We start from the raw sequence: 16,190 nt of genomic DNA, 5'->3' as shown, positions 1-16,190 counted from the left end.
CCAGCGTCATTCTGCCTCACTGATTGGATTCCCAATTACACGCTAGAGTAGCTCTGCTCTGAATCCGGGCCACACGGAACGAGTCAAACTCCCGAGCAGTGAAAAATGAATGATTCTTTGGAGAAACACGTGAAGTGCCAGAGCTCCTGGCTTTCAAATTAGATTAGCGTGTAATCAAGGAGGAAGTGGGCCACGGCAGCCAGCTGTGCAGGAACTCCTCCTGCTCCCACAATGCAGCAGTGACAGTTTCATGGACTTTAAGAGTGAGGGTGGGCTGGCAGCCGCATGACGCTTCCTGACAAAATTAATAAGTTCAGCTCAAGTCCGTGTGTCGGCTGGTCCTCGGGGATTTTGAAGACATATCTGTGAGCTGACAGTCATGAGTGAACTTTGGTGTTTTCCTGCTCCTTCAGGAGTCTTTCATTATTCAAATGAATTAAATTAAAAGAAAATGGAAGTTTTAAATCCCCCTGTGTTCTGCTTTTAATGTAATTTTTCACGTGTTGCATAATTTAGAGCGGAGTATAGATTTTTCGATGAAAGAAGTTTCCTCATAATCTGCACAAATATTGACTTTCACATCCTGCTGGGATTTTTCTGGAGGAGTTAAAGCCGAAGCCATGGTCTTATATTGACTTTGGGTTTTGTATTTTAAAGCATTATTTAACCAGGAAGTAGAAATCTCCTGAGGATACAACAGTGTTCTGGCCAAGAAATTCAGCTGTTGTCAGTATAGAGAAAGAATATGCTCTCAAATACAACACAATGTAACCTAAAATAAATATTGAGATAATGTAAAACTGGGTATTTGCATTTTCTGTTAATGTTTTAGCATTGTGGCTCTTAAGTTTAATATGTTTGTAAGTACATTTATTTTACTCACACTGATGGACACATTCTGAATTCTCATTCTAAATGCAATGAATACAGAATTTTCACTTCATATTTACTTTAGATTGTAGATTAAGTATCAAATGTTGATAGATGTCAATCAATTCTGATGAACTGATGAAAAGTCTCAGTTTTCTTTAAAGAAAGATGTATAAAAACTTTATTTCAGACTCTAGGTCCAGCTAAAACAAGAAACAAAACAAAAAAGCACGTACACATACCTATCCATATCTACAATTATTTAAAAATTATTATTATTTAAAATGATAAAATAAGACAAAATGTAGTCACAGACAACTATACCAGTGTTTCCACATGTGTGAATGGTATCGTGTTGAGATCAATCTAAGGCAATGATAGTTTTATTCTCAGATTTATTCAAACGATATATAAACTTAGACATCAGACTCCTAAGCACTGTCTGCAGAGTGCTTACTCCAGCACTCTCCATGCCGTTATGCTAATATTTCAGCCATGGTGCTACAGCTAATCATCTATCAGCCAATCAGAGGAGACATCGGCGTCTTATTCAGGCACTGGAGTGACAAGCCCCTTATACTTGAAAGTGGCTATGTATGCAGTATCTTTGGGAAATTGTAGTTTGCGATTTTATAGAAGAGCGATGGATTCAACATGTTCAAATGACAACTTTTTATGAACTACGATGCTGTGAGAGCTCTGGTGGAGCCAGCTGCACATTGTCTAAAAATTAAAAACAAACCATCTAATACTTCCTGTCGTCTTCTTCGTCGTCTCTGCCAGCGGTAGCATCAGGCTGTTGGTAAATTGCGTGATGCAAAGTGGTGTTTCCATTGATTGCAGTTTTCTACTTTGACACTACCTAATCCTAGCGCAAATCCTTTTTGTTGAAAACATGAGTTTCTTCAAAATTGGTGTGTTTACATTGAAAAATGTATTTTTGTGATTTCAGTTTGACCTACCTCCATGTCAGGCGAACAGTTGCTCTGTGGGGGTTGCTTCCTGGGGGCGCTGTGGCTTCCAGGAACCGATGCTGTTCTGGGTACTGAGTGCTGTCAGATATATGCCCTTTCAATTCCACATAAATCATTAGCACAAACATCTACTGCACACACACACTTGCTCTACTAACACACACTACCTCACACACATCCACCCAGAGGCCAATGGTCATAGAGCTTCATATTTCATTATGCTGCTTTGATGCCATAGTAACCCTGATTTATTAAAGTCAATCATGCAATTAGCATCTATCAAAAGGTAACCTTGGCATAATTTTTAGCAGTAAAACATAGACCTACTTGTTTAGAATCCAAGCCAACATATTTGATTTTCTAGGAATGAAGTCAAACTAGTTGGGGGAGAAAACTGTGGGGGAGAAAACTGTTCAAGTATACCCTCCAAACGAAGTCTGAGAGGTGTTGTTAACAAATCAGCGGGGGAAAAATAAAACAGATCACAGTGGTTTTATTTGGATAATGAAGTAACAATCCAGGAGCCGGGGTCGCGTGCAACAAAAGCGTATTCCTTGCTAACACACTTTACTGAGAATAACAATTTTACATCTTGCAGTCTCCAAGCAGCAAGTGGGTTTCTCTTTCACTACAGATCTATAATTCAAAGATGGAGACATGTCCATCCTAACGCGGTTTAATGAAGCAGTGAAACTGAGAATGACTCATGATGCCGAAGCACTTTGCGTCTGTTTGAGCTCCGAGATGGACGTGTTGAATCAGATCCTTCACCACCCGAACAGCGACCTTGACATTTACAGGTGAACATGCCTCAGAGTGCTCTCAAAGTAAATAGAACCCACCAGGTTGGTGAAAAGCAGACAGTTTATTTCTCATGAATAGATGCTAGTTTCTCTAGTACATGTGTTCCCAATGATACTGCCCTTGGTCTGTTTGATTTAAACCAGGGGTGTCAAACTAATTTTCATTTTGGGCCATATCAAGATCACAAAGGGACAGTTGTGGCTGAATTTATTGACAAAAGTAGCCAAACTAAGGAACATTTTAAATTCAAAAAAACATTTTTGCTGCTAAATTATTGAGTAAATAGACATATGAGGTCAACAACAAAGATATGTGTTGTTTTGAATTTGTTATTTAGGTCTCTGCACCATCATATTGGTGCAAAGTTTTTTTTCTATTCAGCTTTCAAGTTTTTCAGGAACTCTTGATCATCCTTTTAAAAAAAATCCCGTGGACATGTGGACGCTAACGTTAGCTTTGGAGACGTCTGTGCTGCTGTTACTTGTTTAGCATTGAGATGTTAGTTTAGACCTGAATAGCTTCGCTGACAGGCTAACTCCTTTAGCACAACTTGAAGACAGCAACAGTCTTTTCCAGCAACCCATTTTGAAGCACACAGTAACCCACTGTGGGCTGAGAGAAGCAGTTTCGTCATCCACCGCTTGTGTGTCAAATTTAAGGGCGTACCAGAAACTAGAAAATACAAAGCTTCCCGTCGGAACAATGTAAAGAAAAAATATTCAATTTTTATTTTAAAAAATGTTAACGAGTTAATAAATCCTGGTCTATTTATAATTAAATAATACTGAACATGTTTTCCTGTTGATTAAATTTGGCACTATACATAAAGAAACTGCTTTGTTTTGATTGATGAAATAATATTTAAGCACGCAACTATTATCTTGCAGGTTCTTGTGGCGGATCGGCTTTGCCCTGAGTTTCACGCGTGATCAAAATCATCCTACTGTAACTCTGGATTTATGAGTGGATGGGTAGTTCTTATTATGGCAGGTGATAATCCTGCCATGTTACAGCAGAACCATGTAACAAATGAATGATTTTCTAGATTTCTAGATTTCAAGCCTTTTATTTCTTCATTTAAAGCTTTATGATGTAAAAAGCTGCCACTAATAGCAAGGTTAGCCGTAGTCATTAAATAAAAAGTGCTGTGTCATTGCTGCTGAGATGAATTCTCTTTTGTCTTGCAGCAGAAGTCATGAGTAGATCTGTGAGCCAAGCCCATAATTCGTCTGTGGCAAATTTGCACTTTATTAAGCTGTTACCATTTGAAACCAGAATCCATTAACTTTTAGCTGTCTTGATGTGGATTGAGATGGCATGGCTCTGGTCTGATATCTTTGGAATCTGAAGGAGCGGAGCTCAGGCTTCATTAAGGAGCCATCAGTTAAAAGGACAGGACAGCTCGGCCTCCGCCCGGTAGATTCACATTCTGCTCGGCTCTGTGCTCAGTCGGCCGTTTCTCCCTCATCTCTTTCCATTTGGTATGGACGGCTTCGGTTTAGCCGTAGAACAAAAACGGGAAAGGTTGTGCAACACTCTGACTATTCATCTGTCCCTTACACATCCCTCTTTTCTTCACCGATTCTCTTTTGCTCTGATTTTTCACGTCATTCTCCGAGGTTCTACAGATTCATCCCAGTGGAACAGCATTTCCTCTTTCTAAGACGCCTTCCTCTTCACCTCTTTCATCTCTTTATGTTTCGTGAATTCCAAGCAGCCCCTGTATTCTTTGGCATTCAGACGTTACTGATTTGTGAGCATTCATTTCGGTTCAGCATTTACATACTCCACTTGTCAGTGCTTGACAGTCATGTTTGGAAAGAAGCAAATTAGGTTTGACTGCAAAAGACAAGTCGCAGAACAAAGACTCGACATCGCTGTTGCTGGGATGAAAGTAGCAGAAAACATTTAGAGTCTCGACTCGATACTTTTTTCTGTTTTGCTAATCGAGAACCGCTTGATCACGCTGCTTATTTGCTATCCATGATATTTTCTTATCTCCTTTATTGCTGCGGGACATTTTCCAGAGTATTATTTTAATACCGTACATCTGTCAACATTGTTGACTGACAGTTTGAAGCACAGCAGACTTCGGTTCTCCACCTCATTCTGAAATCTCTTCAGCGCTACAAATCTTCTGTTTGACATTTACCTGCAGCTGTTTTTCAGCCCGTAGTTTGTGCAAATGTCACTTCCATGTTAACAGAACACGGTAGCACATGGGTTTCTGAGTCTGAAGTATTTGCTGATGTAGAAACGGGGAGTGCTGGCCACGTCAGTGCTCTGAGAGTTTTATTTATTTATTTATTTTATTTGAAGGGGTCATGGCCTGGCTGCATCAGCCATCTTTGCTGCTTGCTTTCCCCAGACACAAGCTGTCTCCAGGACTTCCTCCTCCTACCTTCCTACTGTGAACCTCTCACTGTTGCAAGGACAGCAGCACTCAGGCAGAGGATGAATCCTAGGCTCTAATTCAGGGGTGCCCAAAGTGGGTTCTCGAGGGCCGGCATCCTGCATGTTTTGGTTCTCTCCCTGGTGGGGATGATTCTGTCCCACAGAGAAGCACAGAACTTTGTGAAACTCCAGTGGTTCCATCAACGTGAACATCTGAAGGTGTTTCAATGGTTTTCTGTTGTTGTATATTTAATTATCTATATTTTTGATATCTCTTGTATCGCAACATGCTTGTATGCTTGTCCTTTTTACTGTTAAGATTAGATTTTAATTGTTTTATACTTTATAAAAAGTCCTAATATCACTCAGAGATGAAAAATGTTTGGGTCATTTTATACAGTGAGTGCATTTCAAGTATGCATATAGAATTGAAAGTAAACCCTAAGCCTGTCGCAATGAACAATTAACCAATTAATCACATGTGAATTTAAAATGAGCTCAATAATTTCTATTCTGATGATTAATACTTTTTCAAGGAAATTTTGTTTGCAGAGACGCCATGAAGTATTTTATTTATGGTTTTGGTTACAGGTGCTTTTTATCACCGTTTTATTTATTTATTTATTGTCTTTGGTCGTTGTGTTTTATTTTGGATAGTTAAAATATCTCCCAGTTTCAGTGGTAAGTGTTCTTTACAAAATTAAAGTTTATTTGCTCTTTAGAGGCTGAAGTTGGATATTATATCCATCCATCCATCCATTTTCTGTTCACCCTTGTCCCTAATGGGGTCGGGAGGGTTGCTGGTTCCTATCTCCAGCTACGTTCCGGACAAGAGGCGTGGTACACCCTGGACAGGTCGCCAGTCTGTCGCAGGGCATGGATATTATATACCATTACCAATATATTATTGGAAAATTATAATTTATCGCAATAATTATGGGGACAATTTGTTGTCTAGAAAAGTTTGTACGCGTGACACGCCTAGTAATCATAATGCTTCTTGCTCTACATACAAGAGGGAAAATAAAACCTGATATCAGTGATATTGGCTTCACATTAGTACATAATTATTTGACCATCACGCTTGCTGTACATCCATCGCTCCAACTGTATTCTTGAATGGTAAATGGACTGAACTTTCTAATCATTTTGACCACTCAGAGTGCTTCACACTAGAGTCACATTCCCACATTCACTCAAAAGCACACATTTATACACTTGAGGCAATTTGAGGTTAGGTGCCTTGCCCAGGGGCACATTGACATGTGGCAGGAGGACGCTGGAATCGAACTTACAGCCTTCAGATTACAAACTACTCTATCCACAGAGCCACAGTCGACCCTGAATGTTACTGGAAACTTCAACTCTTTGCGTTACTGAATAAAAACAAGCAGGCAGGTTTCAGCCAGCTTCATGTTCATACCAGCCGTTTGTGCATTAGTTTGGTGTAGAATAGTTAGTTACTCAATCTGTTCTTTTTATATTCTTACTAATGAAAGCAGTATAAAGTTATGTGCTCACTTGCATACTGTATGTACCGCAGCAGATTGGTAAAAATACATCCATTTCTTATTTTGAAGGGGTTAGAGTTGTGTTCTTCAATGAGCGTTCACTTAAATATGGTCTCTACAATTACTGTTGGTCAGACATTAGAAATTGAATTCCAATTATTTTTATGAAAATGATGTACAGACATTAACTATTAACCTTCGATGAAGAAAAACTGTGATAAGAACAAAGTGATTTACACACAGAGTGTAATTGTCCTGTAAGACCTCCACACCAATAGGAGCTGAAACTGGAAAGGCATTAAAAAGCATGTAAAAAAAATCATGTTCTGCATGTACAAATCATAAACTGGCACTGATGTCTGAATAAAAGAACTTCTTTTGTAATCCAAAAGATTTTTCTCTTTTTCCCTAATCGAAATCTTCAGCAAATCGGCTTTGCCTGAGATAAATAGGAATTCAGATTGAACAGAAATACAATGTTGTTACTGTACGAACAGATGTGCTCTGTGTGCAAACATGGCCTCGGAGACTCCCTCCTTGTCTAGTCCAATAACCCGCCATGCAACGTACAGCTAACATTACTAGCGACAGCATCAGGGATTCTATTAGAGCTCACAAATGATGTTCATTATGGAGCGTGTTCTTACTCTGCCCTCAGCAAATAATGGAGTTGCTTCCTGCGTGGGGGGCTGCAAATAGGTTGTCACGAGCAACGTGCATAACTGGGACAGGGATACCTATACTATGAAAATCTAAGCCAAAAGAATGACTTTAGGTCCCCTAATAAGAAATTATAGTTCACAATTTTTTTCTATGCTTTTTAAGTATGTAATATGTGTCAATTTTAGGAAGAAATAACAACAACATGATTATGGAGTGAATATTTTAAACTGTCTTTAGCATTTTATTTCAGATGTTGGCATGATTAACACACTTAGTACAGTTAGCAGTTATCTGCTAACTGTACATGTAAACATGTACCTTGATAGTATAATAGGGCTGGATGATGTGGCTGGAAAACGTATCACAATATAATGTTTTCATATCAGTTTATTGATAATTATTGATTAATTTTTTGTTTTAAATGTCTAACATATTGCCAGACTGATCCTATTTTATCCACAGTTGATGTTGATCATGTGTCTATTGCAATATATATTATTGATTTATTACCCAGTCCTACTTCATAGTTAGCTTGATGCTTCTATAAATAAATTCTATTTACTTAGATAGAAATATCTTCTTCAACTGTTTGTTCTTCCTGAAGTCATTTCACCTCACTGATGGCTAACAGAGTCTTCTTCCTGTGGTAACAACTTCCTCACAGAGTAGTATTCACATGATGGCCCCAGGAGGGTCAAATAAAAAGCAACACCACAACAACCTAATAAATAATCTAAGGATAAAGGAGGCTGGATGATTTGTTTTGTAGTTTGTGCCTTTGATTTCTTGCTGGAAGGCTTCAGGCGGCTCTGTAAGCAAAGGTTTATAATTAACCACATTCGTCATATTAAACATGCTGTAATCAGCATCAAATCGACTGTGCCAACCCGAACAGATTGGCAGGAAAAGAAGAAGAGGAGGGACCGGGGGGCGGATTGTACTTTGGCATTTCTGCCAAATTTGCCTTTGCTGTGTTTCAGGATCCTTCTGCAGGCCGTAGAGGCGGCCCAAACAGTAAAAACCAAGTGCTGTAGCATCCGATGAGTTTTAACCGCATGCCGGCTGTTGTGTTTGTAGTTTGTTTTTTTTTAAACTGCTTTTATGGGCCTATAAATTCACTGTGGAAATCTTCCCCTGTCTGTTTGATCTCCATCCACAGGCAAACAGACGTGCCCTCCAGAGAAATTTGACTGCGGGGGATCCACCAACAAGTGTGTCTCGTTGTCATGGAGATGTGATGGGGAGAAAGACTGCGAGAACGGGGCGGACGAGGAGGACTGTGCATCTGGTGAGCTTTATAAAGTCGCCTTCCTAGAAGCAAACGACTTTTTTTCTGTTACAGCTGATCACATTTCAGGAGACATTCTGATAAATATCTGCAACATTCACAATTTACAAGCGACTAAATAAGAAGTGCAGATGAACTTTTAGATGTGAAAAGGTTTTATCCTCTTCAGTTTTATTATTTAGAGGTTCAACGCATTAAAGCTCAGCAGGAAAGTCACTGTATATTCTGACGGATACGAAGAGATTCCAGAATTAAGCTACCCGTGTTTGACAGCAGAGTCCCTCTTTGATGTAAAATGATCTGTGGTGTGAAACATCCGATATGGGGGGCTTCCCGGTGATACCAGGAGGATTTCTACAGTTCTTAAACTCTCCATGAAGCTCTTAGAGCCATTAAATATGAAGGCACCTTAGACACAGCCAATCACGTGACTCGCACGTATGGAAGCCCCCTCCCCCAAATCGCTTCGGGGACCATCCTTGGCCTACTTCTGAGGAGCCGTGAAGAATCTGCTCGCTTTCCTCCACACGTCAGGAAAAATGTGATTGAGGCAATAAATCTGAACGTGTTCTGAGTTGAAAGCTGAGGAAATGGCACATTTCAAAAAACATCTCCGAAATGTCCCAATCTGCTTAGTGTCATGTGAATTTTCATCAAAGCAAAAAACTGCATATGATGGAATCAGTGTGAAAGTCAGAAAAAGTACATTAAAAACATATCTTCTATTTAAACTCACCCGATTAAAGACGGCTTCATTTATTGTATAACCTTAATTAGGTCTGTCGCAATAGGCAATAAATAAAATAATCATGTGATAAATTAATCCGAGGTCAATAATTTCCATTTGCATTATTTATAATTTTTCTCTTTTTTGTTTTTATCAAAAACTGGATGATCAAGTCGTCAGTTCGGTGTTAAATAGCCTCTTTTTTTTGGGCAATTAAAAAAAAAACTAAATCATTAATTTTATTAATTGTTTCTGTTGTTTTGTTTATTCCTTTTAAATATTTAAAATGTCTTCCAGTTCCAGTATTAAAAGTTCATAAGTCATTTTGTTTTAAACGTTCATTTAGACACCTTCCTCTCTGGTGTAGAGCACATGTCCGGAGGCCCTCGTCCGCGATGCGGCCGTCGCAGGTTCAAGTCCAGGCCTGATGACGTTTGCTGCATGACTTTCTCCTCTCTCATTACCCATTTTCCTTTCTGACCACTCTCAAATAAAGACAACTAGAGCCAACAATAAAAATAGAAACCTCCCTCTCTGTCCATTTCTACTCGTGTGACGAGGCAACATACGAGCGGCCAGCATAATTCATGTGAAACTTTGAGCTAGCACAACCTAACGATGCAAAACAAGAGAGTTGAAAACTTTTTAGCTTTATCACATTAACGTTGACAGCTCTAGTGATTATCCTTGTTTACTCATTCTGGAGCAGCTGTTAGCAACTCTATTGACTTTCAGTCTAGCACCTTCTTAGCTTAGATGTCTTTTCACGGCGCTGCTCATTGAGACCCAGTCTAGCCTGGACTAATCCTGCTCTCATTCTAATGTCGGTATTGATGTGGCAGCCTTAAACCTCTCAGCAGTGACACGGGGGGGCAGGCAGCAGGATGTCGTCCACCCGGCCAAAGACTCAAATCCCCTCGCGGACAAATGGCGCCAAGCTTGACCCGCTGAGAGAGAGAGGCTGGCTGTAGCATTAGCAAGGAACGGGGATGATGGCATCACAAATTAGACCTATTAAATGCTCCTCAGAGCAGTTTGTCTGAAGAGTGACTGGGCTCAGTACCAGCCTGAAAGAGGATGTCTGAAACAAGGATTAGAAGCTTTTAACTGTGTCTGTAGATCAAATCTGGAGCTGCAAAGCATTGATTTGTTTTTCCCTACTGTGTCTGCGCTCCAGCTCAGCGATCTGAAAATATGTCAAATTCCAACGGCCGTACTCTTCAAAAATCAGAAGGTAGTTCTAACTTAGCTGTCATACATCTTTGGTACAGAAATAAACAAACGTTAAACCAAGGCTTCAGACGAAACCAAACTTTTATTTTCTTTTGTAAAACTGACAAGTGTTCTTCACTGCTTTATGTAATACAGAAAACTTTTCCAAAAGTTGCACAGCTGTTGAACTGATATAAATATATAAACCTTTGTTTAAATGGTCTAAGCTCAGACTCAGAAGTAAAAGTTGTTATGGATATGCAGGAAAGTCTGTAAAAAATCATGGAGAAATTCCAGAAAGCGTGAACTGAAACGCAAAGACGGCTTCATTTGATGTCTCTTCAGTTGTGAATTTGTTTTATTGTTTAATTAAGAACTGAAAACCAAATGGTGTTAAATATGACTGCTTACTACATATTGTTACTCTGCTGGCAGATGGAGTTAAACATTAAACCTGTCCAGGCTGTTCAGCTTGAATGTTTAACAAGCAACAGAGACAAAAGACACAACTTACCTGTAATCAATAAATCAATTAATCACATGATAAATTAAAATGAGCCTAATCATTTCCATTTGGACAAAAATTGTTAATGAGGTACTAATATCAATATTACTATGCTTAATATTGTTCAAAACAGGACATCTAAAAAACGCTGGAAACATTTGACACCCACTTTTTTCTTGTTTTTCATAAAAGTCCTGACTGGAATTTTTGCCTGCTTTCCCCAATTTTTTAGTTTTCTTTCTTAATGTAATTTTGCTTGCAGAGAGTTCATAAATCTTTTTGTTGTTGTTGGTTTGTTCATTTTGGATATTCAAAACTTTTTCCAGTTCCAGCATTAACTGTTCCTTAGAAATGAAAGGTTTTTTTTTATTTTTTTATCTTTGTACTTGCATTAATATGCCATTACCATCATATGTTGTTAAAAATGGTTTATCGCAATCATTTTTGGGATGATTTGTCGCCCCAGCAGAATTTGTTATTGTGACAGACCCAGCCTCCTGGAAATGTTGGGGGTGGTGGAAGGGCTGCAAGGCAGCAGCAGCAGCAATGTGACACATTCTGCAGGATGATTCAGAAAGCTTAAACAGACCATTCAAATTGATGAGGTTTGTTCATGCGTTCTGCGGCGTGAATGGGAGATCACGTGTGAAGTCAACTCTCTGCCTGAACTACTGTAGCTCGCAGGCGTCGCCTCATTTCACATCATTTTCATTAAAGTAAAATTGTCATTTGTTCCACAAGAATCTTAATTTCCAACCAGAGTTACGCTCCCACGCAGCCGCAGCACCCGTGCTGCTCGAAACAACGACATAGAGCCTGGACTTAAATGTTCTACTATCATGTTTTGCAGCACGTTGAAAATTATTTACCGGATAGATATAAATTTTTGCCAAGACGATTACGAATCCTTAGGATCTCTTAGTGTTTTCTTTTACAATCGGATACAAAAATATACCTTTATGTTACATTAAATGTTTTTTTGTCTATCAAAATGCTGTTTCAAATCAACTTCATCTGTTCTTCTGGCAAATAGTGAAGGGCTATTTTTAGATATTGTCTACATTAATAAAAAGAAATAAGAGTAGAATATTCATTAAGATAAGGGAGGACAGTAATCTTTATCAGGAGGATTGTATTCTTTTTATTAAATTTCATTTAAGTTTGCTGTTTTGCTTTTTTTACTATGATTTTGAAGAAGAAGGTAAACTATTCATCTATATTTAGTGGCTTGCACCAATATTTTTGTAATATTGTTGTAGAATGTTAGAGAGGGCACCCTAAAAAATGAAAATGTCAAGCGGATTAATTTTCTGAATTTGAGTAATTTATTCGGTTTCTTAGTTTAATCTATGGTTAGTTTTGCAAAGAAACAACTGCTGCTAGGTGTTTCTTTACAATATCAATGCTCTTCCTTTTTATTTCACATTTGTAAGTTTCACTTACTGTTAACTTTGTTAGAAAAAATCATATACGGTATTGTTCAAAATATTTCCTCAGTCATCTAAATCATTAAATATGCCCATTCTCAGAGTTTAGATCCAGTACCTCTTTGTACTTTTCAAATAAAAAGAAAAGAAAAAAACATTCTTGGACGTTAATACAGTGACCAGGCATTAAAAGTGCAAAATCTCACACACTTACAAATTATTCACCAATAATTACCATCAAAAAATGGTTCGCTGACATAATGTAAACACAAAAACCCAATAGCATTTAAAACATGAACAAACACACATTTGTCACTGAGGCACAGATTTCTGGAAGCATTAAATATCACAGTAAATTTCCTCCTATGATAGAGAATACTCTGAGCAAAATATTTTCAGCTCAGTGGAATTTGAACATTAATACGTTTGCATGTAGATTCTCGTCTGAATGTTTACACTCTGAAAACTTTTGCACATTCTCACCCCACTTTATTCTTTATTAATATCAGATTGTGTATAGAAGAGGCTGTATGTCTTGCGTGGGTGTGAATCTGCAGATTTTATGCATTTACCCTGCAGGTGTGCTCTAATCTATAAACGATAAGTGCTTTTTCTGTTTATTTAAGTGAGTGGAGGAAAAATAACTGTAGAAAAAGCAACCAAGGACTTATACCTATTTTTTAATATATTTTTTGCACTTGAGTTTCCTGTTCAAAACTCTTGGTATAATGAAGAGTTTAAAACCGTAATGCTCAAGGCTATTCTTTCTCACGGTTCCACCGTAGAAAGATATTTAACTTCAATCAATAAACCTACCACTACTGTAAGCTCCAAAGCATTGAAATACTTCAGAGAACTCTGACATACATTGAATTTCACTATTTGTTTCATAAGAACCGAGTGAAGGCGAGATTCAAATCTATTATATATATACAAGTAGAAATGAGACATGGGTCCATTACCTCCATTGTAGTTATAACTACAGAAACAAAACACAGTACATGGTTAAATCGCTAGTAAATTACATCAACCTGCAGTTCCTGGGTGATATTATTGAGACGTTTAATGCTTTCCGTCACTTGCTTTGGCTAAAATGGCAGAAGAATTTAAATTTCTTCTAAGTTTCTGCTTAGCTGTTGGGACAACTTTAAAACCAGTTTAAGGCTGGAAGAAAACAAATGGTTATGGAGAAGCAAGATTAGGCATTTCTAAGTCAACATCAGGACTTAAAAATGCGTGCTGTGGTGGCGTAGTGGTTAGCGCGACCCGTATTTGGAGGCCTTGAGTCCTCGACGCGGCCGTCGCGGGTTCGACTCCCAGACCCGACGACATTTGCCTCATGTCTTCCCCCCTCTCCTTTCCCGTTTCCTATCAGCCTACTATCATATAAGGGACACTAGAGCCCACAAAAGACCCCCTGGAGGGGTAAAAAAAAAATAAAAAGAACTCTGTGATGCACAGGAAGCCAAAAGAGCGAGGATGGAATGGGTAAGATGTGCTCATGCATGCCTGTGCCCGCTAAAAGCCAGGCAGTGAGATGGGGAACAAGCTGAAGATGCATAAAGCGTAAAGTTCATCACTGTAGTTGAGAGGTGATATTTTCTCAAGGTTGTGACTCAACAAAACTGGCTTAAGCTTTACTGTTTGCCTTAACTGGAAGAAAAACAGAGCTAATTTAAATTCAGAGTCAATAATTATCCACATACTATTTGATGGGTGAGTTACTATTAGCTAAAAGAAAAAACTCTCTTCCTGAAAATGTGCAGCCATCCAAGCCTCAGTATCATCATGACTGTGTTTTTGTGAGCTGAAAGTCATTCAAGTACAAGTTCCTATTTCATTAATGGGGTCTGTTTACTTTGAATGCAGATGTAGTTATGATTTATTTAAGTTGATCCAACAATTAGGTTGCCATCTTGAGATATGCTTTCTGCAGAACAAACCTGCATAGGAAATAGTCTCTGTATGGTATCCCTGAAATTAAACAAAAAGACATGACAGATGATAGTAATGAAAAAAAAAACAAAAATTAACATTCGTTGCATCTCTATACAGTTTACAACTAATTGCTCAAAACAATTTTAAGTTTGTGACGGTGACTGAGATCAGGTTTGTTCCCCTCACCCTGAATTGTTTGGGAAATTCTGTTTGAATGCTATGCTAAGCTACGCTCAGCTTGCTCTTTAGCTTGTTATTCCTCTGCACCAGTTGGGTGATGACGATGTTTGAAGCAGGAAATTAAATCCTATGTAGAATCAGATTTATTCCTTATTGCTGTTGAACAGTGTGTGAAGCTTTTGTTTAATCCGCCTTTCCTTCTCTATGGCGAGAACGTGTGGAGAAACTGTAATGCTCCTGCACAGCAGACTTTATGACTGTAGGGGGACATTGAGCTCTAGATTTACTGTGACATTGTATATAGTGGCTATAAAATCTACTCACCCCCTTGAATGTTTTACCCTTTTATTGCTTTTATAGATAAATCATGATTAACAAAATGTGACTATATTTCACGAAAAAAACTCCCCCGGCTAAAGAAAACCATTTAATGTTGAAATGAAAACTGATTTCTGCAAAACAGTGACAACTAAATAAAAATATGAAGCGCCAAAATCAGTGATTGCATAAATATTCACTTCTTTCAAAGTTGGTATTTATTAGATGCACCTGTGTAGGTAGGCCTCAATCAGACTCGCAAGCTTGGACACTGCAATTTTACTTGCAGTGTAGGATAAATATTTTCACCTTGCGTCTTTGTCATCAACCGTTTTCTTGTAGCAGGCAGGCAAAACGACAAATACGTCTGTTCTGAAACTTGATTTAACACAATTCAGCCTGATTTGCTTCATCAGAAACTCCAGAAGAAACAGGTGGAGGCCTCAGCAAACAGCTGGATCAATGACTAGCTAACAAACAGTTTGAAACTCAGACCTTCTGCTCTGTACATGTGTTCTTCCTGTGTACAGGTTTGAAAAGGTGCTGAACTAGTCAAGCATGTGGAAAACCCGAAGTAGCTGGCTGTAAATTTTCTGGACAAATACATCTTCATCTACATCCTTAAAAATAACAGTAATAGACTTCAACAAATCACACCAGCCCTGTCTGGTCTCGCTTTAATCCAACTTGCCTAGAAAGTCCGGTTAGTTTGTGGAGATTTGAAATCGTAAAGGAACTCTAATGCGGACTGAGAAGGAAAATGCTGGCCCGCCTAAAACCCGAAGTTTCAATTCGGTTAAAGTAAACTCTGGTGCGGTTCGAATGTACAGTATATGTGAAAACAGCATGCTCCAACAGTAGGAAGTGGCCTGCGACGCAGGGCATTTTGGGTAAATACAATCTTAACAAACGCGACAGTCTACTGGACTGCCAGGTGTGAAAACACCGTTTAAGGTGTTGATTGATGAGAAAATGTCAGTGTCATTAGACAAAGGGAAGTGATACGCAGAGTGTTTGTCTAGAGAAATGTGTAGGTGCTTTACATATTTTTTCTTAACCAAAGAATTACAACTTTCTTTTTTCTGTCAGTTTTTTTCCTGGCTAAAAGGAAGATCTCTCTCTCAAACCTCACACAGCTGGACCCCACAGTGAGCTTCAGCACATTCTGCTAGCGGAAAAAGAGGCATCCTGCTAATTGAAAAATCCACATTTTGAATTATACATTTAATTGATAGTAGCTTTCCCCGATGAAAACTTTTCAGGGTCAGCCTCACATTGAGCAGCGGAAAATCCACGCGAAAGTTGAGACGCGTGCCTTTAACTCTCAGTGATGAAGAGCTTAATGTTTACTCGCTAACCTGAACTTTTATCTTTGAGCA

At 38.6% G+C, this 16,190-nt stretch overlaps 1 protein-coding gene across 3 annotated transcripts in view; it reads left to right on the top strand.

Moving 5' to 3' along the window:
• The window catches only part of LOC102229779 (low-density lipoprotein receptor-related protein 8-like), a 98,796-nt gene that overhangs the window by 35,822 nt on the left and 46,784 nt on the right, over nucleotides 1–16,190 (top strand). For all 3 annotated transcript variants that reach the window (XM_023335062.1, XM_023335063.1, XM_005808302.3), the window contains exon 4: nucleotides 8,376–8,504. In XM_023335062.1, the coding sequence (XP_023190830.1) occupies nucleotides 8,376–8,504 (129 nt within the window). The remainder of the gene's footprint in view (nucleotides 1–8,375; nucleotides 8,505–16,190) is intronic.

The sequence above is a fragment of the Xiphophorus maculatus genome, chromosome 6, assembly GCF_002775205.1.
Source record: "Xiphophorus maculatus strain JP 163 A chromosome 6, X_maculatus-5.0-male, whole genome shotgun sequence".
In the NCBI taxonomy this organism is placed as follows: domain Eukaryota; kingdom Metazoa; phylum Chordata; class Actinopteri; order Cyprinodontiformes; family Poeciliidae; genus Xiphophorus; species Xiphophorus maculatus.
This window is presented reverse-complemented; position numbering and strand designations above follow the sequence as displayed.